The following is a 26,878-nucleotide window of genomic DNA, read 5'->3' on the forward strand; positions in this document are numbered from 1 at the left end:
ACATGTAAAAATGTTGTCACCCTATGTAATAAGTGCTATACATATATATATATATATATATATATATATATATATATATATATATATATGTGTGGGTGTGTGTGTGTGTGTGTGTGTGTGTGTGTGTGTGTGTGTGTGTGTGTGTGTGTGTGTGTGTGTGTATGTAAAATTTTGTCATCTTATGTAATAAGTAATAATGATGTTTTAGGAGTTTTAGTATTAAGTTTGTTTCACCTTTTAAGAAGTTAATTAGTTAACTAATTTTTGGATTAGTAAGGTATAAAATGCGGGTGTTTGAGTTAATTGGTTATTCTGATGAAATCCCATTACAAGTGTATATAGGGATGAAAGCACTTGACATATCTTTTATGAATAAAGAGTTTTGGATTATTTGAATCTGCGAACTCCATTGTCTGGCTTGGTGAGCTGAGTGGTGTGGAGGTCAACCGAGTAGCTTTGACTGTTATTTGTCTTACTTATGACTCGGACAGCTGGTTTTTGCTTTTTCATATTCTGGAAAGTCTCAAAGAATTAGAAATCCCCACAGTGATATTCAGAACCTGAGGTCTGCTCTGAGTCTGAAACAGAAATCTGAGGAGAAACCCTATATCTTCCTGTCCAGATTCAGAACCTTGACTATCTTCCAGAAAAGAGACATCCCTCTTTCCTTTACCAGAAAATACTTTATTAAATACTTTATAAGAAGGATCAATAGCCTGAAATAAACTCTGAGCCAGACCCAGTAAAGGACTTCTGGCTAAGGAAATTTAAGGAGCAGTAGATACTTGTTTAGTTTTCTGTTTCTTTTTAACAAGAAAATTGGGATCAACGGTGTTATAGGATCATAGAAGTTTACTAGGCTATTGACCCGGATGTCATTTCAAGCCTAGACATTTCATCCAAATGTAATACCATAAATATGCTGGTCAATACCCAGGATTGCATTTAGTAAAAACTGCCCATGTCCAGGAGGGCTGTGGGTGCTATATCTGGTATGAATTTACAGTGCCCCATCCACTCATCCAGGTTCCTTTTGAACAGTGTCATAGAGGTGCTGTTTCACATGAATTAGTAGCCTATTCCAAAGATGCAGCAGTCACAGGAAGACAAATCTACAGCTCCAACATGTTTTGTTTAAGAGGCATATTTAGGTCCCTGGAGTGGGCAGCTCTAGTCCTGTTTGATTTGCAGATATGCATCAAGTTCTTTAGGTTTGAGTTTGAGATGGCTCTGTATGCCAGACGTACGTCTCCCCTAAGAATTCTATATGACAGAGAGTATAGTGACAGGGACTTTAGTTGGTCTGTGTAAAGCACGTGCTGGAGTCCCTTGATCTTCTTTGTTAGAAACTTCTGAGGTCTCTCCAATTGCTGTATGTGCTTTGTACAGAACATGCTGAACAGGGCATTGTGCTCAATTATGGGCCTGATTAATGCTGAGTATAGAGGGGTTATAACCACCTTTGCTCTCAAGGTAATGCCTTTACTAATTACGTGTGCTATATAGAAAGCCTTCCTTACTACAATAGATACATGGTGGTCAAAGTTAAGGTTGCAGCAACTTGTGATCCAGATCCCTTAGCACTTTGTAGGTACTTAGGGTATTGTTGTTGATTTGATTTGACAGTGTTAATGGATATTGTTGTTGCTGAAAGGAATGATGATATATTTCTTTGCATTCAGTTTGAGAACATGACTAAGACACCCATCGTCATTCTACATAAGACCCTCCTGGAGTATACTGACATCATTTGGGGATTCAATAATTGCACCTAGTTTGCATTCATCTGCTAACTTGGTCAGTCACAACCCCTTAGTTTTGGCCTGAACTTCTGAGACGTATATGCCACAAACATTAAGGAGTTCAGCACTGACTCTTGTGGCACCGCATTGGTGACAGGTCTGCTGGTTGATGTGGAGTTACCCACTTTGATAGTGTGTGTCCAGTTTGTGAGCCAGTTGGCAATCAACAAAGGGATTTACATTCAGATTGCTAAGTTTATCAGTAATGCCTGAGTGTGGGATTGTGTCAAAAGCCTTTGCTAAGTCAAGGTATGCTATGTGTACAGATTTGCCTCGTCAATGGCCCTGGTCACATCAGATTTAACAGGCAGAATTGCCTTTGGCAAAGTTTAATTGGATTGGCTCTAGGGTTTGGAGGTCACTTATGTTTTTATTTATGAGTTCCATAATGATACTTTCCATGGCCTTACAGATGAGGCTGGTCAGGCTTATGGGTCTGTAATTTCCTGAGTCTGTTGCTAGGCCATCTTTGTGGAAGGGAATAACTGTTACTGTTTTCCATTCTGCAGGAAAAAAAACTATGGTTAGGCTATGACTGAATAGGGTACTTAATGGTGATGCTAGTTCATGTTTTAGCCTGTTTAGAAGACAGCCTGGGGTGCTGTCTGGTCCTATAGAGGCTGTGTTTTTTGCCTTAGACAAGGCTTTAATGACCTGCTCTTCAGATGTGTAGGGGAGGGGGTTGGGGCAAGCTTTGTGATAAGTTTGGATGGGATAAAGAAGTGAAATTTTCACCAAACCTTTCCACTATAAGGTTTGCTATCAGTTAGTGTGTGTGATAACATTAGTTACTCTAGTTCTGCACATGCTTGGGTCCTACCTTTTAGGCTACATGCATAGCTGTAGAAGGCCTTATGGTTATCCTTGTCTGTGCTTGATAAGTTTTTCTGAAAGATACCCTTAGAAGATTTGACTTGTTGAGCCTGAGGAGGGTGATTCTCCATTGCTGGGGCTTCGCCTTTGTTTTCTTGGACAGCAACCTTTTGCATTTATTGTAAAGTTTGTTGATGCTGGATGTCCACCATGGCAGCTTGTTTTTACTTGGGACTCCGGCTTTGATTCTTTCTGGTACAGCCAAGTCTATACACTTATGCAAGTGGTTGAACAGGGCTTTAGTGTAAGCTTCAGTCTAGTTACCACTTCCAGCTGGGGGTGGGGCTTGGTATGCATTTTACCTTCACCTGGGTGGGTATAGTTTGCCTTGGTGAAAATTTTTATTCCGACTTCGCCCTTTGTGAGTTATGATGTTAGCTTGATGGTATCTGATTTGTGGTCAGATTTAACTAATGAGGGTCCGACAGTTGCGGCATGTTAGTGAGGACCAGATCTAGTATGTTTGTTCCTTTTGTCGGGATATGAACAATTTGTTGCAGGGCATTTGAGTTAACAAAGTCAAGGAACTTTGGCACTAGTGAGTTAGGGCTAGAGTAGTTTTCCCAGTTGATGGTGGGATAATTGAAATCCCCCATAACCAGAGTTTTTGGGAATATTTGGATTGACTCAGCCGTGGTGTTCGCCTTTTTTTTTATTTTCTTAGTTTTATGGGTGCTTTAGTGCATTCTTTACCAGCCTGTAAGCTTTTGGAAGATTGACTCCAGTTTGGTCAAGTAGGCTTCGGGCATGTCATGACCCATGGAGAGGGATCTATAACTGGATATGACGTGAATGGGCATCTTAGCCACAGTAACCTGAACTTGGAGTAACTCTGGGAGCTGTCCAGTCTAACTAGATGGGAGGTGAATATATCTCTATGGATAGAAGCACCAGCTCCTTTGGTTCTCATATTTTCATTTTGCAGTCTGAAGGTGTGGGAGACATTGTAGTCTTGCAAGGCCAGGTTACTCTCTGAGGCCTTGAACCAGGATTATGTGACTGCACAGAAATCTACATCTTCCAGTGATAGAAGTGCTTCCAGGGTGTGCAGTTTTTGGTTTAAGCTCCTAGCATTTAAAAGCATGACCCTCATTTTCTTATGATTGGCAAATTTTACATTGGTAAGTTTGTTTTTGAGACCTAGCCTAAAAAAGACACTATGGGGGTGGCAAGAGCCTTTGCCAGCAGCCAAAAGTCTAATGGTGCCAGGAGCAAACCGTCTCTGGCAAAGCAGGGAGATTTGTCAACCACAACTTCCCAAGCTGACAGAAACTGGATCCCCTTTGAATGACACTAAAAACTAAGCCAATTATTGAAATCAATCATTTCTTGTTTATAGTGTGGCATCATTCTAGGTGACGGTAGTATGCTGCTCAAAGCTAGTGACATACCTGCGTGGGACACATACTTAGAGAGCTCAATCATATCTCTCTTCATACAGTCCAGTAAGGTACGTTTTAGGTTGTTCACTCCAACATGAACTATGACAGAGTCATAATGGCACTTGTTGCTGAGAGACCTGAGTGCATGTGAGATCTGATGAATCCTGGCACCAGACAGGCAGCTTACCATGACTTTCTCCTTGTCCAACCTGGTGAGTGGGACATCCGTGTGTCTCACTATAGAGTTTCCAGTGTCAAGAAAATTTGGTTTTTGAAAGTTATTATGGGCTTGGTAGGTGAGACACTGGTGTTACTATGTATCATGGGTGATGTGGGAACTATGTTAGCTGTAGCAGTCTTGTGTTTTGGTGGTCTCTGGTGTTTTGGTAAGTTTTCTGAGAAAACCTCTGTGCATGTTGATTTTTGTATTTGATGTGTACTGTGTGTATAAGTAGTGGTACTATGTCCATGAGTAGTGGTGGGTGGGTTGACAACCTCTTCAGTGTTACTGTTTTGAGTGCAAGAGAGAGCAGGGATTCAAAATTCTTGATGTAGATACTTCTCTCACACTTTGTACTAGAGTGAATTATTAGTATTAGGGCTGTCAGTGTGCATACGGAAATTGGTACACTGCCTCAGGAGACCCAAGTCAACAAGTTGGCAGGAGAAACAAAGGTAGTCCAACTGTCCATAATGCTAGGTTGAAGAACTGTTATGACAAATGAGGGGCTTTTCAGAACCAATTAAGGAGATGCTCAATGCATGGATATTTCTGCCAGTGGTGGTGGTGGTGGGGGGGGGGGTTGCTGATGGTTTAATAGGTCACTGCTCACTAGCAGTATTTCTTTGACCAGAAAAATACTAAGGATGAGGACAACACTAATGTGCTACAGCTGAATCTAAGGGAAAATTGTCAAATTTATCTGTCCAGCTGTGGAGCACAATTGCGCAGCCATGTGCTGTGCTGCATGATGTGCAAATGCAGGGCTTAAATACCAGAAGTTAAAAACTTGAAAAAACTTTAAAAAGGTTCAAAAGGACCAATGAGGACTCTTACTAAAAGCCCTAGACCAACTACCCTTCACCAGACAGGTTCCAATCAGCACACTTCACTCACTAGAGTGCAGAAGGGCCTTTTCCAATTAAAGATGGGCTGGAAAATGTACTCAGAACAAACATCCACTACAAACAGACCCAGATGCAGCAAACCTGTATCTGGACTACGCTACAGCTATCAGCTACCCTAGTTTTGGCAGGAAACACTAGAGAATATATAGCACAGCAGACAAATAGCAGTGAGACACTAAAAGAAACATTTTAAACAGCAGAAAAACAGCAAGGAGACTCTAAAGAATGTTTTAAACAGCAAACAGATCTGCTTGGTGGGAAAACTAGAACATGTGGAACAGATTACTTTGCAACAGTGAAAGGTACCAGCAAATACTTAGCAAACAGTAAAAATAACAAAAAGAGCTTTGCAAATAGTGAAAACAGCAATAAATTACAATTATAAATGGTAACAGCAGCTTCCCCAGGGATGGGCACAACATTCTGACAAAACAGGGAAGCCTTCCCCGCTTTCTTCTCACCAACAAGAGTGTATCTCCCTTGCCCACAGAGAGACCTCCAACAGCTGCAAGAGAAGATGGCCAACCCACAGTCCACAGTGTCTGTAGGTGCTACACTGGAGTGATCCAGGGTAAAAGGTGAGTGGTCTGGGGTACAACTAATGGCTACTGCAGAGGAACTCACCTGTGGCTGAGGCAAATTGCTAGCCTGCTATGGTGGCAAAAGCTGTTTGCTTAACTTTTTCTTTTTGTGGCTAGAAGAATGACCAACTGTGGGAGTAACAGTTTGTTCTAAGGTCAAGCCAAAAATGGTGCCTCTTTCACATGGGAAAACAAGCAGCAAGAGCTGGTTCATAGGTGTGTACTAGGCTAATGGCCCTGGAGCCTCTACAAGCCTAGCCCATAGACGTGCCATGGCATCGTGCCACTCGACGTTAGTTCACAGTGCCTCAATCAAGTAGAGCCACTGGAGTGATCCCCGAGGTGAACTTTCTGTTTCCCATCCACTCATCAAGATTTCTCTTGAAGAGGGCCAGCGAGGTGCTCTGCTTGACATGTATGGGAAGTCTATTCCAGAGCATGGGCAGTCTCTGAGTTGTGAAGCTGTCCCTCCAGCATGTTCTGTTGATAGTGGTAATGAGGTTGAGGTCTTCTGAGCATGTGGTGCGAAGGGATTGGAATTTCTTTAGATGTAGCATTTCTGACAGAGCTGGGTCAGACATGGCTTTGCAAGTCAAGCAGAGATCACCTCGTAGTAGATGATATGAGACAGAGAATAGCTGGAGTTTTTTGAGCCTGTCTGTGTAGGACATGTGTTTAAGGAAAAGGTACCTTTGTGGCCTCTCCAGCTGTTGCAGGTGTATAGAAAGGTACATGCCAAATGGGGCACTGTACTCAATGACTGGCCTAATGAGGGAGGAGTAAAGAGAGATGATGACCTCTTTCTTCCTGGATGCAAAACCCTTAGTAATGAGATGAGCCACATAGAAGGACTTTCTGACCACAGTGGCAATGTGGTGGTTGAAGGAGAGGTTGCTTTAAAACAAAAATCTTTAAAACTCTTAAAACTCTCTGTTTTCATGTAAAAACACAGTAAAAAGGGCTTTAAAATACTCTCCCAGCCCCTAAAAGTAAACTAAACATGATTTGTCCACTGAAGAAAATGTTTTTTTAATTACTTTAAACAACTTTTAAACTGACAGAAAGAAAGAGTGCTCTCATTTAAAAGTACACTACTGTCTCATAACAGTCTGTTAAAACACAAACTCCTAGTTTTAAAACACCTTTCTTGAATAGGAAAGTGTTATAAAGTAAACAATATTTTAAAATGGAAGTTTTTTTCCCCAAAGGGAACTTAGCTGCCCTGCAAAGAAATAGTAGAAGCTGACTGTTGATCACTGAAAGCCTCAGCAGAAGGAAAACTCTGAAGGGCTTGGTGCCCAAATTTATCATTTTAGTCAGCTCAGCTGGAGTTGACTGATGGCTTGGATGTGTAAAAGGTGCCCTGAAACTTTGGAAGATGGCCGGCTGTTATATAGGTTCATAGATTAGTACTAGGCTAACTGCCCTTGTGGGCCATTTTAAGCCTAGCCAGTTATCCCTTGTGAGACTCAAACCCTGCACTTTCTGTTTGTAAGGCAAACATCTTAACCATTAGGCTGCCCTCCCAACAAGTGTGCAGGATATAACCCATGTAGCTAAGGCTTCTGCATGCAGCAGTGATCAATATGATAAATATCTGCTACTTTCTGTGCTTGCATTTTTCAAGCTCCTTGTTTCTGTATATCTGTGTCAGTTTTGTATGTCACACTATTAAACATCTGTCATTTTGTGTGTGCCTGCTATCATGTCTTCTACTGATATTTTACTTGTTTAAATACTGCTATTATGTCAATTCATGCTCTTTGGCCCATATATTAGACAAACAAACAAACAAACAAACAAACAAACTGCATCTCATGAGCAGATATAGTGTTAACAGTTTTTTCATTTACTGTTAATTTTGTGTCTAATTATCTCAAGGTTTAGACTCCCTATTGTGATTTCATTTTTGTAGGAGAAAGGCTTGAAGAATTCCCTTCAAGCCACAGAAGATCATTATAAAGCAGAACTTCAAAGTTTGGCGGCTATTATAAAGGAACTTGAAGAAGAGCTTCATGATGTCCGGCAAAACATAGAAAAGCAGCTAACTGAGCATCAGACACTGCTAAACACTAATGTGAGGCTGGAACAGGAGATCACAAGGTACAGAAGGATACTGGAGAAAGAAGAGAGCAGGTATGGGTAGTGTCTGCCTCTTGGCTTCATAGTCATTTTATTTGTATTTTATAGTCATTTTAGATTCTAAAAATGGTGGCACCTTGAACGGCTGTGGCTACTCTGGCTCTTCAATGTGCATTCTGTGTTTTTTGTGTTTCTGTATGGGATCTGTCAATCTGGTGTAAGTTTAACTTGGTTGGGTGTGCAGCTGTCTATAGCTGTGGTGGGTTTTTTGGCTTGCCTTGTGGGTTGCTTGTTTTTGGAAGATCATTGGACCACTACAGAGTTCATTCGGGCTGACCAGGCCTTTGGAGGTGGAGGTTGCGCTGAGTGCTGGTGGCAGAAACCAGACTTCATTTGCTGGTTTAGATGTGAGCCCTGATTTCTGAATTCTGTTGAGTCAGAGAGTTCTGGTCTGGGACTTGAAGCATTCTGGTGTTGAGGATGGAGTTGGCGATGGGTGGATGGAGAGATTGGTCTGGGACTTGGTGCATTCTGGTGTTGAGGATGGAGTTGGCGATGGGTGGATGGAGAGACTGGTCTGGGACTTGGAGCATGTTGGTGTTGAGGATGGAGATGGTGAAGGGTGGCTGGAGAAAATTGCTGTGGTTGCAGTTGTTCAGGCCTTATTTGGTTCTGTTGCATCATGAGGAGTATTCTGGACATGTGACATTGGACATTGCTGGTGTTGAGATTGTGGATGGTAGGGATTGCTGCGGTCACTGCAGTTGCCACTGTGATGAGTAGAACTTGATTATTGCAGCTTGGTGCCTTTGGATGGCTTGGACTCTGTTGTTGTTGCTGGTGTTGTTTATGTGTATTGCTTTTTTTTCTGTATTTATGGTTGCACATAAGCTTGGAGACACGTAATCTAGTTCAGCTGTGCACTGCTGTTGTATGGTCTGAATGACAATAAAGTTAATTTGACTTTGACTTTGATTTTACTTTTTATACATTATGGTGATAGAAATATAGAAGCAGTAGCCGATTCATAGCAAAGAAATACATAGTTTTCAGTAATCTTCTGGTCAAGGTCTTTTAATAATTTTATTTCTAATCTGCTTGCTTACTGTAATAGTGTCATTGATCTAAAAATCAAAGGAGTATTAGCAAATAACTATCCTGGTGATTCACTACCTGCGCTATCCTTGCAATAAATCTTTTTGCTGGAAAAACATCATCTTGCACAGATTAGTAAAATGTGATACAGACTAAAATATGATTAAATAATATCCACTCGATGTCAGCATTGAAAGCTGTGTAACCAGAAATAACTCTTAAGATCCAGTATGACACGCATTTCTTTTTCTTGTTAAGGGGGATGATGCATCAAACTCGAAAGTTTTCAACAAAATTAGTCCGATCAGTTTTTCAGTTTGAGTCATGTGATTGATCTTAGCCTTGATCCCAGTGGCCTAGTCAATATATATGCATGCATGAAACATTTCTTTGATACATTTATAATGTATTTTAAACTTCTGGTGTGCTAAAATGACAACATGATATCCTACTCTGCCAGAATGTAAAAATAAATATTTTATTCCATATGCTGTTTGTCACTTTCAATATGATACATATTTTAATTTTATCTGGAGAAATCTGTAGATACTTGTTATGTGATAGAACTTAAAGATCATAATGCTATGAAATTGCAATGTAATCTACTGATCTTTAATGTAATGCACTTGCTTGTTAGTGAGCTTCAGTCATAGTTGAAAAGGGCCCTTGGGACCTTGTTGTTAGACAGATAGACAGATAGTAGATAGATAAACAGATTTTTATTTATTTATTTATTCAGTTGTTTACCAGGAAAGTCCGACTGGATGCCTGTCCTTTTTCACCGGAGGCCCGGGAAGAAAAGCTCCACAATTATTATTCATTACATTCGGACATGAAGTAAAAACAGATACATTTGTACATTATTAAAAAAATAGAAGAACAACAAGTAACAAGTTTTACACAGTTACACCATGAACTATCAATGGCAAAATGTATACTAAGTTGATTTGTAGTATAGCAGAGTCAATAAACATTAGGGCACTTAAAGATACAGAAGCTGTTCCCTAATTTGTTTTAATATTCAACACACTTAGATAAGTTCTTGAGATTGTAGTTATAATAGTTATAAGTAGAATAACTGTAGGTTTATAAACAGGGGAGTGGGTACTGAGCTAGTCAGGGGATAGATAAACAGACAGATGAGAAGCCTAACAGTTCCAAATATGAGAATATGATTAAAAGTAAATTAATTCCAAATAAAAATAACAAAGAAAAAACTGGTATCATTTACATCATATATGTGATCAAAATACATAGCAAATACAGCCAAAAAGCTTTTACCACTGGGCATTCACTTATCATGTGACAGTAATTCCCATCTGCTATACAATATCTCCAACATATATGAGGTTGGCCCTTGTTATGCAGAAAAACTAGTCAAAAGTGTTCTCTGTCCAATCTGAGGGATATTGGCTAGGCATAAAATGACCCACAAGGGCAGTTAGCCTAGTACTTGCATATGAAGCTATGAACCTATGAGAACTGTAGCTCCAAAGATACTCTGGATCTGGTAGTTATATCCAGCTTGTAATGCTTGGCAAAGGAATGCAATGCAGACCATGTTGCTGCAGTACACATTTTGTCTACAATGGGGTTCTTAAAAAAGCAGTAGAAACTGCAAAAAACATGTAGAATGAACTTTTGGTTTAGTAGGCAATGACTTGCTTCTCAAGAAGTATGCAAAAGAAATGCAATCTAAAAGCTGTCTGGACAGAGTTATTTGGAAACTTTCCAACCAAGTTTATTTGGAGCAAAACAGACAAACAACTGAATATTCTTTCTTATTGTTTTAGTTCTGTGGAGAAAAAATCTAAGTTGTCTATGCACATCTAGAGTATGCAACGGGTATTCTCCCTTATTAAAATGGGTAGGGAAAAAGCAGGTAAATGTATAGAATGATTTAGATTTATGTCTGGAACAATTCTGGTAATAAAGGATGGATTGGTTCTTAAACATACTCTGTCCTTGTGAAAAAACAAATATGGAGGAGTAGAAGGTAAAGTTTTTAATTCTGAGATTTCCCTGGCTAAAGTTAGGGCTACAAAAAGAATAGTTTCCCAGTCAGGAATTTTAAATCTGCAGAAGAGGCTGTTTCAAAGAATGCTCTAGTTAGAGATTCAAGTACAAAACTGAGATGCTTTCAGTTGTGGAGTCTTTTACTGGTGGATGTAGCACAGATGTTCCTTTCAGGAAAGCCTTACAGAGCTTATGTTATGTGAACGAATGGTTGTGAAAAACACTATGAAAGTTAGAAAGGTATGTCAGCTGTACTTTGAGCAAAAGGTAACTAGAAGAAGCCTCAAATAAACCCTACATTAATTGCAAGACCACTGTGATTGAAATGAAATATGCATCTATACCATATTCAACAACCTGTACTGAGAAATGTTTCCATTTGCTTCAATAAACTTTATATAGGTGAATTATTTCTGTGAGGCTGGCAAAATGTGAGCCAAACTCTAAGATAAGAAAGGTTTTGTGGCCACTAATGGAATTATAAAAAACATACAATCAACTTCAGGCTGTCTAAGTCCAGGTCAGGCTGTCTGGATGGATGAGACAGTAGATCCAATTGAGGATGGGCACTTTCACAGTGAGGCCTTAGCAAAGAAAGTCAAGTTTGCCTGGGCCCAAATGAAGTAATGAGGATTACTTTAGATTTGCATACTGCTGCTTTCTTTAGAAATCTGGTGATAAGGGAATAGGGGTAAAAGTATATAGAAGTCTGGATGGGCTACTGACAGAATAGAGCAGGATCAGGGCAAAGTAGATGCGCTTTGTGTTGGGTGGTGATGCAAAAAGGTAGCAGTAAAGCTGGCCTCGGTAGCTGAACATTTGCTGAGTTGCTTTGGAATTGAAAGACAACTTCTGAGGCAATAGGATGGACCTGTTGATCCCATCCACTAGGCAGCTGGCTTTCCCTGGAATGTGCATTGCAATTTGAAAGTGATGCAAAGGGATTAACTCATGAACCCTCATAGCCTCTCTGCAAAGTAAGTATAATTTGGTTCATCCTTGCTTTTTTGTACACCATATAACAAACATAGTGTGTTTGGATGCAGATCATTCCTGGAGGAAGAGTTCCTGAAATTCCCGCAGCACAAGGAAAACCATCTTCTTCTTCAGGATACTGATGTGAAAATTGTCCTCTGTCTAATTGCAAGATTATTGGACCCTTAATTGTAGCAAGAGTGGAGTGAAGGGGGCAGCTGGCCCAGGCACATACTATTTGAAGTGATCAGGAAGTGCTGTTCCTGCTTTTTTTTTTTTCTGTACTGACATTTCTGAATGCCAGTACAGAAAGACACGTCAGTCCTTCATGTGTGCTAAGTCTTTTTTTTTTTTTTTTTGGAAGTCTTGCCGATGGTATGTGTGGATCTTTCTGTAGTAAGCTGCTTGCTACAAATGTAGCAACTGGCTTTCTACAGTAAAGTCCTTCTTTTTCTTCTTCAGTTGAAGAGCTGTGGTGGGAGGTGAGCTATATCAAGGGACTGTCACCTGGTGATATATGAGACACGCTCTGACCATCAGCATTATTACTAAATAGAAATGTTCATTCTAAACTGGACTTTGTGAAACAAGATGGTTGTATAAATGAGCCTACAAAAATTCTTAAGCAATAATGAACCAGAAAACTTCCAATTTCCAACAAAAGAAAACTATTCTCCTGGCAACTCAACATTAAGCTTTGCAGGGAGAATAAGACAGATAAATTACAAAAAAAAAAGTAAACCAAATAAGATGTTACAAAACAATTAAAAGTATCCAGTAAACATGATGAGTCATAGTGTTACCATACCTAACCTCTGGCTAAACTGTTTTGAGAATAATATAGACATGTCTACAGAGTGATTTTCAGAATGATATGCTTATGATTTCTGGATGCATACCCCCAATCAGCCACATCAACAAACTATATGATTTTACATTAATTTCATCCAATAATGCTTTTTGTTCTTTTTTTTTATTTTTGAAAATACTGTTTTTTAACAGTTCTTGTATAAAACAGAAGCCAACAAACACTACAAAAATAAACAGTAAAATAATTACAGCTATAATGAGAACTGAGAAAGAAATACTAGAAAAGAAACCAACAAACACCACAAAAATGAACATTAAAATAATTATAACCATTTCACAGCAAAATAGAATGGTGAAAGACAACAAAATCATGTTTAAACATCTTAAAATAATCATTTGTAATTTTTCCAACAATGCAATTTAAATTGTTTGCATAAAAATGTCTATTTAAGTAGTAAATTACAGATTGGCATATAGTACCATATCAAGGAACACTTGTACATTTTATATAGTCAGTCTGGGCCATAGCTGTTGATACTATTTCCTTCCCTGGAATTATTCAAAAATTAGACAAACTTAATATAAACCTCTGTGTTGTCTACTGGGCTGCAAAATGGCTATCCAACAGATTATGAAAACTGCTGGTACATTCTTTGAATGTAAAATTGTAATGAGTGAAATACCACAGAGATCTATGCTAGGCCCTTTCCTATTTGGCATTTATTTTATGGGCATCCAAGTCAATATCCCAGAAGTGTAGCTGACCAAGTTTGCTGATGACTGCAACCTTTGTACTGTTATCTGCTCATCCAGTGATACTAATCAGATCCAACACGTACTGGAATATGCCGATACCTGGAGTACTGAAAATGGTCTCAAGTTAAATGCAAAAATGTGCAGCACAGTAGCATTCTGCAAAAAAAGCTTCTCCCACCTCAAAATAGTCTCCTTTTCAGAAGAGATGGTCATATGAGACCAGGGTGGAAAACACTCTCTCATTTCATTATCATGTTTTCACCATGGTCAGGAGATTGTGATAGTGAAAACACAGGCAGTAGGGCCTTCTATATGACCCATTTAATTACCAGGGTAATATCTTGAAGAGCCAAAGAAGTCACCCTCCTCTTTCATTCTTCCTTCATCTAAACCATCATCGAATACAGTATCATCTTTGGTATGTATAAATCCAAGCATACCTCTCTGATGGAAAGGCCCAAAAGAGTTCTAATGAGAAAATTAAAGGTCTTATATCCTTCACCTATCTTGAAAAAATAGTACAATTTTCCTTATACTCACTTGCCTACTGGCTGCTCCCAGGTGATCTGTGTCTGGCTTTTCAAGCCATGAAAGACCCAATCCTATTTTACTTTATATTTCTTTGCAAAAGCAGTGTCTCATTAAACAGACACACTAAGGTCTTAAATCTAACCCAAAAGATAAACAAGTCTTATTGTGGGGAAAGATCCCTAACACAGTGTATTCTCAGCCTGTGGAATAAGTTGTCACTATAGGTCATACAAAGGGGTCTATATTAGAAGATCAAAACACCAAAAGAGCAAACGCTCCTTAATCGAATGCTAATACCTGATACCACACACTATCGAACGTATGGAACAGCAATTTTTTTTCCCCGAGAAAAAAATCACTGTTCCAAAAAAAAAAAAAAAAAATCCAAAGACAAAATAAAGTGTGGAGGGTTTGCCCCCACACCACCCGATGTGGGGGGGGTTGTCCTCCCTACCCCCTACTTAAATATACCAACTCCGAGATTGCACCACAGTGGAGGAAATGGCAAAGTCTCGACAACGGCCCAGCAATTTTTTTTTCCGTGGGAAAAAAATCGCTGTTCAGTACCTTCGATATTGTGTGCTTTTGAGTATTAGCATTTGATTAAAGAGCATTCACTCTTTTGGTGTTTCGATCTTCTGATATAGACCCATACAAAGTACTATTTTGGCTACCTTTAAGGCTAGCTTTGGTCACTGGATTTGTAAACACAGGTTTATACAAGGCTTATCATGTAGGACTCTCCACAATTTGAGAGGTGAGCAAGGTTAGCAAGAACATTTATGTTTATCTACCTAAAGGTGTATATTGCTAGGTGTCTTATGGTCCCAGTGACAGCTAGCCTTGTATTATTCACATGTTCCTATGCTCCTATGTTTCTATATAAAATATATTGTCAAATGAAATTATATTACCTTCTACTTTATTTTGGTATAAGAATAACTCAAGGGGTGATTCTCTAGTAGCTGGGAATGTCAAGATGAACTCTGGCTCTGGAAAGTTAATTTGTTTAAATGTTCTACCAAACAAAGCTAAACTACAGAACAGAACAAACCACTCAATTTATATTCTTCATTTTGATTCACCTATCCTGTATGAAGATCTCTTGAAAAATGTTGGTTACATGTAGCAACCACTACCCAACGTTGCAACTTTCAGCTTTCACTGGCTGAAGAAATGTCCCTTGAAGCTTTTTTTCTCTGGTATGTACAAGATCTGCTGCTGAACATAACTTTAATCTGGGATTTACAGAGGCTGGCTGGACCTTTATTCTTCAGCTCATTAATTCTGAAAATGCTGTGATACCAGGGTAGAAAACAGAGTTAAGAATGCAGTGTATTCATTTCTTTCTTATTTCGTGTTGTTTGCTCATTTTTAAGTTATATTCAAGTATATTCAAGTTGTGTAATCTGCAATATGGGTCCTTATATGACCTGAGAATACATGGCCTTTCTGAGTAAAACAAAAGATTAAAAAAAAAAAACGAATTGAAAGTAAAAAAGGGAATGAATAAGATTTATAATTAAAATGTAAAGTACAACTTTCTGCAAGCATATGAAGAACCTAAGTGCGGGAATGTCATAAAAATGAGTTGGGAAGAAAAGAGGCTAAACAGTTGCAGTTAAATGCTCTTCAAAGGAGGCTGTCATTAGTATTCAGATGAGAAACTCTTCCATTGTATGGGAGTATCTTCTTCTTCTTTCGGCTTTTCCTGGTTAGGGGGTCGCCACAGCAGAACGCCATTCCACTAATGATTGGCAGTCAATTTTTATGGTGCCGAGGTGCCAGTCCGACACCCAACCTTCAACGAAGGCACGCCCAGTCATGCATGTCTTTCGAATGCCACTCAACCATGGGGAGGACATGCAGACTCCACACAGAAGGCGCTCCAGCCGAGAATTGAACGGGAGAGCCTCTTTCTGTGAGGCGACAATGCTACTGCTGCACCACCGCAGCTTCTTCCATTGTACGGGAGTATGAATGTGGAAAATGTTGAGTCTTTTTTCTAGGAAAAATAAGAGCTGTAATTTGATGTCACGATTTCTGTTTTCTGTGGGATTTGAATGATGAGTTAAGATTTACATAGCGGGAATTAAACCAATTTATAGTCTTTGCTTAGAAAATCTTAATGGCAATGTCTATGAATGTCTTCTGCTTGAACTCTGTCTTGTATATTGTTACTGACTTAGAGAAATAGGTCCAATGTTTTTTCAGTAAAAGCTAATTAATTTATCTAGCTAAGACTTCTTTGAATATTCCCGTCTGACTGTTAATTTTAATTTTTTTGCATTGTCTTGAGCTCTGCATATTTAATTTCTGTCAGCACTGTCTGTATTATTTAGGCAAATATTTATTTATTCACTTTTAAGATTATTGGGATTGGTATTTATTATTTACTGATCTACTGTTTTTATAACTTGAGAAGAAGGTATTATTTAGCATTGTAGGTTGAAGTTAACAAAATTGTGAAGTCTTCACACTGCCAGTGAGGTATTATTTTTAATATTTTATATTTGGTTAAATCAAAAGTGATGAGATAACCAGGGTGTTTGGGGTGCAGCCATATCTAGAGTAGATGCAGTACCATGCCAAAAAGAAAACCATGGCGAGTTGGAAAATTGAACCAGCCTTCCCTGGGAAATGTGTGTGTGTGTGTGTGTGTGTGTGTGTGTGTGTGTGTGTGTGTGTGTGTGTGTGTGTGTGTGTGTGTGTGTCTGTATATATGTGTATCTGTATGTGTTGTGTCTCTAAATAATAACTTCTTTGAAAACAATAATCATAGGTAAGGGGCACTGGAAGACTCTGGTTCACAGACAGAGTAGTGAGAAAGGGGTTTGGGGTGCTAGGCCAAAGACCTATATCTCTGTAAGTGGTCAGTGTATCATTATAATCTAGATGTGGATATCGGAACCCTATATGCAGGACAGCAATGTATATTCCTGTTATGCTTTTAGTACCAGGTTGCATTTGGTGAACTGCTTATTGAATCAGATTTGTGAACACTTTTTTTTTTTAACCAGTTGAGTACCAGTGATGTGGCTTGAAAGACCATATCATTGGTGGCCAACAGACCTATTTGGGACAATGGAGTGGATCCAAGGATCATAGTCCCTGTCCCTCACATAGGCAAGTTATACACTTCATATACAAATAACCAAATATTCCAGATGTACCTCAGCCACCAGGAAATGTTTATTACATAGATGATGTGTTTTCAACCCTGTTTATATTCTCCAGTTAACATTCCCACATGATGTATACTAACTAATTAATAGAAATGCATTAAAACTGTTCAAAAACAATACTATAATATAGATACTTGTTCCAATAAAAGTAAAAATCAAATTTTAAATGTTGAACATCTTAGAGTAGTAAAAAAAAAAAAAAAAAAAATATATATATATATATATATATATATATATATATATATATATAATTACAACTTGGCAGATCATAATCTTAATATACTAGAAATCCATACATAATCACTTAACCCGGGTAAATGTGTGGCATTTATCTTTGATTGCCACACCAGTTCTCGCGATTCTAATCTATTTTCTTCATGCACCACCTCTATTGTTCTTTTCAACTTTTTCTGATATAGAAAAGAAATCTCTTAAAATCAATGCAAGACAAAAATGTTTACAAAAAGGACATTTTATTATATGGGACAAAAATGTTTACAAAAGGACATTTTTGCAATTGCCAGTTTTAATAAAACAATGCTCATAGATTGTCCAACATAATTGTCTTTCTGTTTTACCTATATAAAAGCTTGTGCAAGTTAAGCACATTGCAAGGTATACAACTCCTCTAGTTTCCCAGTTGTAATGCCCTATATTTCTGTCATATCCAAGTACAGCAACATAAGGACTATCAAAACTATGTTTATAATATTTATATTGTCTAGACTTGGACCTTCTTTATAATTACTGCATGTTATTTTAGTAGGTTTTCATTTTCCCTTCTCTAATATTTCTTAATATTTTTAGCTTGATGGAAGTCTATTAGTAGTTCATCTCCTAATTTTATGTTTGACTCTTCAGTAAAAGATGAATACCAATATCATTTCACTCCTGATCTAAACTTAGTAGCCTCACTAAGAATAAGGCAAAATCATAATTCTTAACCTTTTGGAAGTCTGGGAGATGGGACTACCCTTTACATTAACCATATTATTTCCCAAAATAGGTATAAATGTGTTTCTAGCCCTACTCACATCATTTTTGACAATATACAAAAGCTTATCTAGGTATCTTATGTCTAAGAACATTTTTAACACTTTATCCATCAGAGAAAACCCCAACATCTGATATTAATCCAGATAAATAAAGAAGTTATCCCTTTGAAAATAAGAGCAGCAGCTTTAAGAATTAAATGAGTTTGAAAATATATTTGTCTGTAAATATTTGATATGAAGCTATGTATAACAGTATAATTAGAAATTGTCACATCTAATTAATCATCTTACTATTATAAGAATAAGTATATTTTAAAAAGTAGTTGAATCAGTAATTTAAGCAATAAATTCTTCTAATTGATGTAAGTCACCTTGCTACAAAATAAAAATATAATCTAAAAAACGTTGGTAATAATGGGTGTATTCCTTAAACTGCGAATCAAAATTTGCATATATGGAGGCAGAAGCAGCCCCATATCCACACTTGTTAATTGGTGGAAAAAATGCCATCAAAAAAGAAATAATTGTAGTTCTCTAATTCTCAAACAAATTTCCATAAATTCTCCTAGGTCCCAATTCCAAAAGGCTTGCTATCAGTGTAAGTGGCCAATTACACTGAGAACAGGCTGACAACAGGTGTTTTGGAATCTGGTTCCCTTAGTAAGCCTGTTAATAGATATGCCTTACACTGAGGTAAGTCACTTACACAGAGGGCAAGTCTTTTGGAATCAGGGCAGACTTACACTGAGAGCAATTCTTTTGGGATCTCGTCCACAATTTCCTAACATCGTTATTCACTAATTTATTCCATGCTGTAATGACTTCAAAAACAAAGCCAAACCTGTGGTATGAGGTATAACCATTAATAAATAAATTACATCAACAGCCAATAATATAGGCTGGTCGTGATATGAAATATTTGTCAAATTCTGTAGAAAGTGTAATGAATCCTTTGGTATATACAATTTATTATGAAAAACATTCTTCACATTTCTATGTATATACAAAGTGAATGGCCCTGTCTTCGATCCTCCTGCTGTCACAACAGATCTCAATGGTGGATTGACAGAATCTTTATGTACATTGGGGATGCCAAAGAAAGTTATTATATCTTGTAGCCCTCTGCATAATTGCATCAAATAAATGTTAACTTTATAGCAGCCAATAAATACTTTGTTCCTGGATGCATTCTCATATGCTAAATCTCTATACAGCACAGACTGTATTTTGCTGGAATAATCCACTGAATCCATAAGCACCCCACCCTCACCCTTATTAGGTTTCATAACTTAAATGTCTCTATTTCTGACAGACCCTATAATATTTGTCTCTCAACTGAAGTTAAATTAGCAGTGAAGAGTGAATTGTTCCCAGGTATGAATCTGAAATCATCTTCACAAAAGTGTTCTACTGTAAAAATAGCATGGGTCGATCAGAATGTTTTTGATCATTGTTGTTTGAAGAGATCAACTCAAAATTCAACTTCCTGATGAACAGTTTTAACTTGACAAGTAATTTAGAAAAATCTGTGTGACGTAGGAATGAATGTAAACCCTTTCCTAAAAAGGCTAATACGGTCATCACCAGTGACTAATGTTTTGGTGAGTTCATACTTTTCAAGAAGAAAAAACTTAGGTTTGCAGCTCTATGTAACAATTTCTTTATTAAATATATAGAAACACAAACTTGTTTTCACTATTGTTTCTTCAGGTGAATGTTAAAATACACAAGAAAAACCTTTATTTATTTAATGTAACTCATCACATGTTAAATGACATCACTCATTAAGAACACCATAAAGTTAATGTGTCAGCCTATCTTCTTCAAAACATGTTTCAAGTTTGGTTGATTAAAAACTTCAATTTCAAGAATTCACTTAAACTCTATACTTTACGTATAGTTAATAATATCTCCACCCCTAAGATTCAAAGATATCACCTCTATCTTTTGAAAATGAAATCTATGTTCTTTAACTTGCTGTTTCACATAACATGCTAAAGCATTTGTCTCTTTTTCTTTATTAATATCTGTAATATGTTCATAAATACATTCTTTAAGAGAATGATTTATCTTACTTACATAGAGTGCATCAAATTTACAAGTTGCTAAATATATCAAGTGCGTTATATTACAGTCAACATATTGTCTAAGGTAATATGAGTGTCCTGTCCTAAAATTTACAAAATCCAAGGTATTTTTAATATATGTACACACTGAACAAGCTCTGCATAGAACAGTACCACCCACATTTAGAAGAAATGTTATTAAACTTTGATTTCTTATAACACTATCTTCTTTTCAAATTATTTTTATTTTTAAACTCAAAGTTCAGAGATGTACCCATAACCTTCAAAATGTTCATTTCTATAGTCAATATACTCCAATTTCTTTTAATAATATTACCAAAGACTCCCCCATATCTTGAGTATGTTAATGGAAAATACATTTTATTTTGTTTCCTAACATCTTCACTAAATAACATCTTTCACCTGTTCACATGTGACATGGACAGGCTGTAGCTAGTCTATGTTGTAAAACTTCTTATTTAATTGCCATTAGCTCCTGTCTGTTACAACTTTTTTCTTCAAAATGTTTTATCAGATTCGTGAAGCTTTCATTTAATTCTGCATATTGAGACATAAACCAATATTCTTATAAACTGTCCTTAAAATAAGTGTTTAAACATGTAGGATAAATGCAAAATAGTCCTAGATAAATTTGAATTACTTTTACAGCTTTTGCTGTAAAATAGATATGTATATCTCTATCAAGTCTAACTAGATTGACATCCACCAAATTAATTGCTGAATCCATCTCTTTTTTAGCTCAAATCTCAAAAAGTCTTTGGTAGATTTTAAATATTTGTGTAGTATTTCCACATTAGTCACATCACCTTGCCAGATCAAAAATACATCATCAACAAAAAAACACACAATAATGTATATATTCCAGAGGTTGAAGTGTCAAACCTCATTTCCCTTTATAGTACTAATTTTGTATATGAGTTGGGACAAGCTGTGCCCACTGCAACACCTATTTCTTGTATATATTAATTATTATCAAACTAAAAATATTTTTTCCAGAATCAGTTCCATTAATAGACAATTTAAATTAATCTTCCTCTTAGAAAAATTTGTAGTCTGAGATGGCTAACTTTGTATAAGCTCTGTACTTTCAATATAAGGTATAACTGTGAAAAAAGATTTGACATCCATTGCAACCATATAAAAATCTAAATTACCATTTTGATGTGTATACCTTTTAGATGATTTCCTTAAATATTGCTCAGTATCACATAATATAATTTTACTTTCATCAGCTTCTACTCTCAGAATGTTTTCTAAATAAATTGAGATGGGATCGGTTATCCATCACTAACCCAAAGCAATAGGTCGTAAGAGTGAATTCTGGGTATGTATTTTTAGCAATCCATATATAATTGGGACAAGGGGCTCAAAAACATGAAAAATTTCAAATAACTCAGCATTCAAGATACCTGTCATATGTTGATCATACATTTGTGATTTAAAATTAGAAATCAAAGAATTAATGTCATACTTGTGAATAGTAATACAGCCATACACATTCACATCTGATAGTTCATTCATCATTGAATTATATTTATCAGCATATAAAACCACTATACTACCTCCTTTAGCAGCTTGTCTAATTACAATATCAGTATTTTTCTCTAAATTTGTAAGGACATCAAATTCTGGTTTTGATAAATTATAAAACTTGCTATTACACATTATTATTATAGAAGAAATGTCATCTCATTTTTACAAACATTTAAAAAAACTTCAATTAACAGTGAATAGACAGGAATAAATGTACTTGATTTACATAAAGAATTAGTGTTTGCTTCACATCCTTGATATAAAACTTTCAAATCAACATTTCTAATAAACAGTCTTAAATCAGTCAGCATGTCAGTCATATTACTATCACTGGTAAGAATGAACAACAAACCTGTACTTAAAAGTTTATTTTCAGACTTTGTGAAACAATGCCTGGATAAATTGAAAATCATGTGAGTTACTGGCATGACATGTGTCTTGTTTTTATCCTTCCTTCTGTATTTATTGTCTTCCTTTGGCCTCGTTGTCTTCTTCCCCTGATGTGGGTGCTATAAAAGGCACTACAGGGGTGGATAATGTTTTGGCCAATATCCAAATGCCTAGTGGTGACAGGTAAAGACCATCACTGGCAAAGCAGCATGGCTTTTCAACCATGTTCTCCTAGGCTGCCAAGTATTGCATCCCTTTAGAATGACACCAGAAGCTAAGCCAATTGTTAAAATCAATAATTTTCTGTTGGTATTGTGGCATCATCCTTGGAGATGGTTGAATGCTACTCAGTGTTAAGCTCATACCTGCCTGTGACCAATATTCTGAGAGCTCAAACATGTCTCTCTTCATGTAGTCCAAGGAGATATATCTCAGGTCATTTATACCCACATGGACTCTGACTGAGTCATACTGCTACTTGGGGTTAAGTGACCAGAGTGCATGCATGATCTGGCAGATCATGGCCCCTGACAGGCAACTAACTGTGACCTGCTCCTGCTCCTTATCCAGCATGGTAAGAGGGACATCAGTGTGTCTCACAATGGAGTCTCCTATGACCAAAATATTGGGTTATGGAGTGTTTTACCTTATGGGCTTAGCAGTTGAGACACAATGAGATGTGGTTTTATGTATTGTGATGGGAATTGTCTTATTTATGTACAAGAAGAGTTTCTGAGGACTGTTCCTGAGATGCCTTTGAGGTTTGGGCAAGTTACATTTGGACACCTCCGCATAAGTGTATCTATGTGTCTGGTCCTTTCTAGGTGCAGTAAGTGGAATGTGTGTGTCACTAACAACCTGTTTGTTGTTTTTTTTTTATGTCTGTATGTGAGAGCCTAACCTCCAGTGTCATTGTGCAACTACATCTCTCACATACTGTATTTGTCTGTTCCAAAATTAAGTGGTTGTCAGTGTACATAAGGCAATTGCTAAATTGCCTCAGGATGCCCATGTCCACCAAGCTAGATGCACAGATAGCAGGAAAGTGCCTAAACATGGTTGCAGTTCCTAATGTGTACTTTGCAAGAGATAGGAGTAGAGGGTGCTTGCAACTGGACTTGGGATGGGTGCTTACTTAGTGTAATCTACTGCTAACTTATCCAGCAATGCTGCCCAGCACCCAAACCAGATGGTCTTTGAGCAGAAATAGTCCTGGGTGCTGTAATAATTTAAACTAGACCTAAATAGTCCTAAATAAATGCAGTGATGTTGCTCATTGAGCTAACTAGTTGCTCAGTGAGTAGTATGTGACTGAGGTAAAATTCCAAGGTAGGTTTTATAGGGAAATTCCATCTTCTGGGGATTGTGTACATGCAAGTCACTACTAACCACCTCTGTGCAAACAGCAGCTTCTTGCATATGCAAGGTTTATATGCAAGCAGAAAAAAGCAAGTTTTACAATAGCTATGCCCTAAAGCCAATCAGATAAGCATATAATAAGCTTTCCACCAGCAATTCAGCCTTCTCCTGTCAAACGAGTACATACTTTGAGTTGTTGTTCTTTGGAGTTATCAAAAAATAGTTGCTTAACTGCAGTCTATCTAAACTCATGCAAATTATCCATATACTCCCTAAATTTCGCTTTAGCCCTCTGCATTTGCACCTCTTCTTGTTCTATGAGATTTCCCTTCTTCTGCCATAATTTAATCTTTGTCAGCCCCTATACATAATTTCTATTACTTCTTATCCATATGTCTTTCTCTTTTATTTCAACCCTATTTTTAAACTCCATTTTTATTTTATCCTAGTCACTCGCCATAACTTCAAAAGATATTTCTTTCCTAATAACTCTCAGATAATTTCTACTACCTATTTCTTAAATTCCTCTCTTTCTAACAGGTGGGTAGGAATGTGCCAGTGTCTTATTTTTACTTCATAGCCCTGCATTTTTATCGTAGTTTTCATTGGTGTGTGATCTGAAGTTATTATTGGATGCATGTTGATAGCAATCAATTAAATGCAAATGCTCCTGTAAAATATAATTTCTGCTTAGTCTAGCCCAGTTATTGTACCTTGGGGAATCATATGCAAATTTTGTCAGAATTACTACAACAACTGAATTCACAACTTCAGTACCAAATATTTTCATAAATATCTTCAGAAATCTACCCTTTTTAGTCATATTGTCTCTTCTAGGCCCCCGATATAACCTCACTATTGCTAATCAAATTCTAGTCCCCATCTGCAAATAATATTCCCTCATGAAAGCTGATTATTTCTCTCAAAATTTTCTTAATTTCTATAATTTTAGTTTTTGATGGAATATAAATACACACCATTGTAATCTTCCTCCTCCCTTGCCAATAGCCAATTACTACCAAAAATCTACCATTTTTGTCTTTATTTTCCTCGTATATCACTGTTGGAACCCCTCTAACAATTAATATAATTACTTCCCTTTTCCTCAGTTCCTGACATTCTGCTGAATATCCATTCTGAAATCCTCTCATTTCATTCCAAATGGGTCTCCTGCAGCACTGTTATTTGCACTCAGCATTTCTTAATATAATTCAATATGCTATCCTTCTTATCAATACCTGTAAGGCCATTCATGTTCCAGGATAATATGGACAACACAGCCATCATGATAAAAAGTTATTGTTCCCACCTATTTTACATGAAGATTTTGAATGTGTATTTCCATCTTTTGTGCTGCATCCATATACTAATGTTTGGCAGGCTGATCTTTAGCACAGTTGTTTCTTCTCATCGCCATTTGAACCTATGTCACATTTGTCAAGACTTTTTGTTTTAATGAAAACCCTCAAACAAAAATCTAAATACAAAACACCCCCATACCCTATTAACTTGGAACAAACTTACAAAACTATGTACATCTTCAAAACATGAAGTTTAACCCTCCAGAAGGGAATAATTGTCTCAAATTGACAGCTGCACCTACAAGCATTATCTAATTCAAAATTAATATTACCCATGCCAAAGCACATGCTACAGACTGTGCTTCCATTTATGCTGATTGCTGTTTGTTATTTTCTTTATCTCTCTTCCACTACCAGATATGATAAACAGCTTATATGCTTTCAGAAAACATTACATTTTAGCCCTAAGAAAAGGTGCACTAGCTATCTTTAAATAAAACTAAGTTGTACACTGTTCTATTAACTACATTAAAATATTAAGGCTGCAAGGGATGCTGTTACATCTTATTAACTTCCAGTAATTTCAGACTTAATTGTTTCACTGTACTTCTTGCCATTGTACCTTTAAACTTTGCATGTCCCGCAACACAGAATACTCAGAATTCTTAAGATTAATTGTTTGTACTTGCAGACCTTGTCTTCGTGGAAATGTGTTCAGTAATAAGGCTTCATAAATTTCACTCAGAAAAGAATGTACAGCTGCCTGCTGCTGCAGACATCCTGGCATCACTGAACATATACCAGTGGAAAAGAAATAACCTAATATATTTGCATTTGTAAGAAACTTAGCGTTTTCATAGCTATCATCATTTTGTCTTATTTATAAGTCTACATGCTTACAAATACTTGTTTACAGCTTAAGCCAAAAGCAGTAATCTAGATATTCACTTTGTAAAATAAAAAGAGAAAATATCCTAATTGTACATATAATACAGTCAGTGCACATTTACACCCTACCACCACTTCTGGGGTAGAAACCCAAGATTGCAGTATGTGAGCATTAAATTTGCTTTTGTCCAGCCTTTTTCTCTTCCTATACCATAAAACTTATATTTCTTACAACTAAAAATATACTTGCTTACTTTAACACATACCACAGTCAATGAAAAGACCCCTCCACATTTAAAATACCACTGACTACATACTACACAAACCTGTTTTACTGCATATAACATACAGGGTATATCATGTAAAGATTTATACAAATATTAATAAGAACAAAAATTGTTTGCTTACAGCTAGCGTCCCCCTTTTAGTGTCCTCCTAAACATTAATGATATAAAGTGGGGGTCTATATTAGATCACTGAGCACTTAAAAAGCGAACAGCGATTAATCGACCCTATGTAAGCGAAAGCTTACAATTTTGAATGTTAGAACAGCGATTTTTTTTCCTAGGGAAAAAAATTGCTGCTCCGACAAAAAAAAAAAAAAACATACTTTAAAGATTACATTAAATGGGGGGGCTTCACCCCCACACCCCCCTTACTTAAATATACAGTGCCAAAAATGGCAAAGTAATGAAGCGGCCAAGTGAATTCTTTCCCAGGGAAAGAATTCGCTTAAAAGCTGCTTCGATATTTTGCCGTTTCAGGCTTTTGAGTTCGACCAAGATGCATTCGAAAGAATGCGTCTTTGGTGTTCTAATAGGGAACCTATGAAGTGGGGTATGTGTTTTACACTCCACCCGCTAGTTTAACAAAGTGAACAAAAGTCCATTGTTTTTCATCCAGTTTTTTTTGCAAAACCATATTTCACAAGTGTAATAAGATGCTTTATAACCTTCCATTTATTCACTAATTTCAGAGTTGTTGTTTTTTTTCCTGTTTATTTCTGTTTTCTAACACCAGACTCTGGTTTATGTCCAAGGTACTGCTGATTATTCTAGTCAACTCTTGTGCTTTTTTCCTATCTCTCAAGCATTTTCCTTTGAAATGTT

General features: G+C 37.0%; 1 protein-coding gene across 1 annotated transcript in view; it reads left to right on the forward strand.

Annotated features, from left to right (window-relative positions):
* Positions 1–26,878, forward strand: part of KRT222 (keratin 222) — a 641,329-nt gene that overhangs the window by 333,216 nt on the left and 281,235 nt on the right. The window contains exon 4 of the mRNA XM_044055000.1: positions 7,682–7,902. Within this exon, the coding sequence (XP_043910935.1) occupies positions 7,682–7,902 (221 nt within the window). The remainder of the gene's footprint in view (positions 1–7,681; positions 7,903–26,878) is intronic.

The sequence above is a fragment of the Protopterus annectens genome, chromosome 13.part0, assembly GCF_019279795.1.
Source record: "Protopterus annectens isolate FY-2018-M chromosome 13.part0, PAN1.0, whole genome shotgun sequence".
NCBI lineage: Eukaryota > Metazoa > Chordata > Ceratodontiformes > Protopteridae > Protopterus > Protopterus annectens.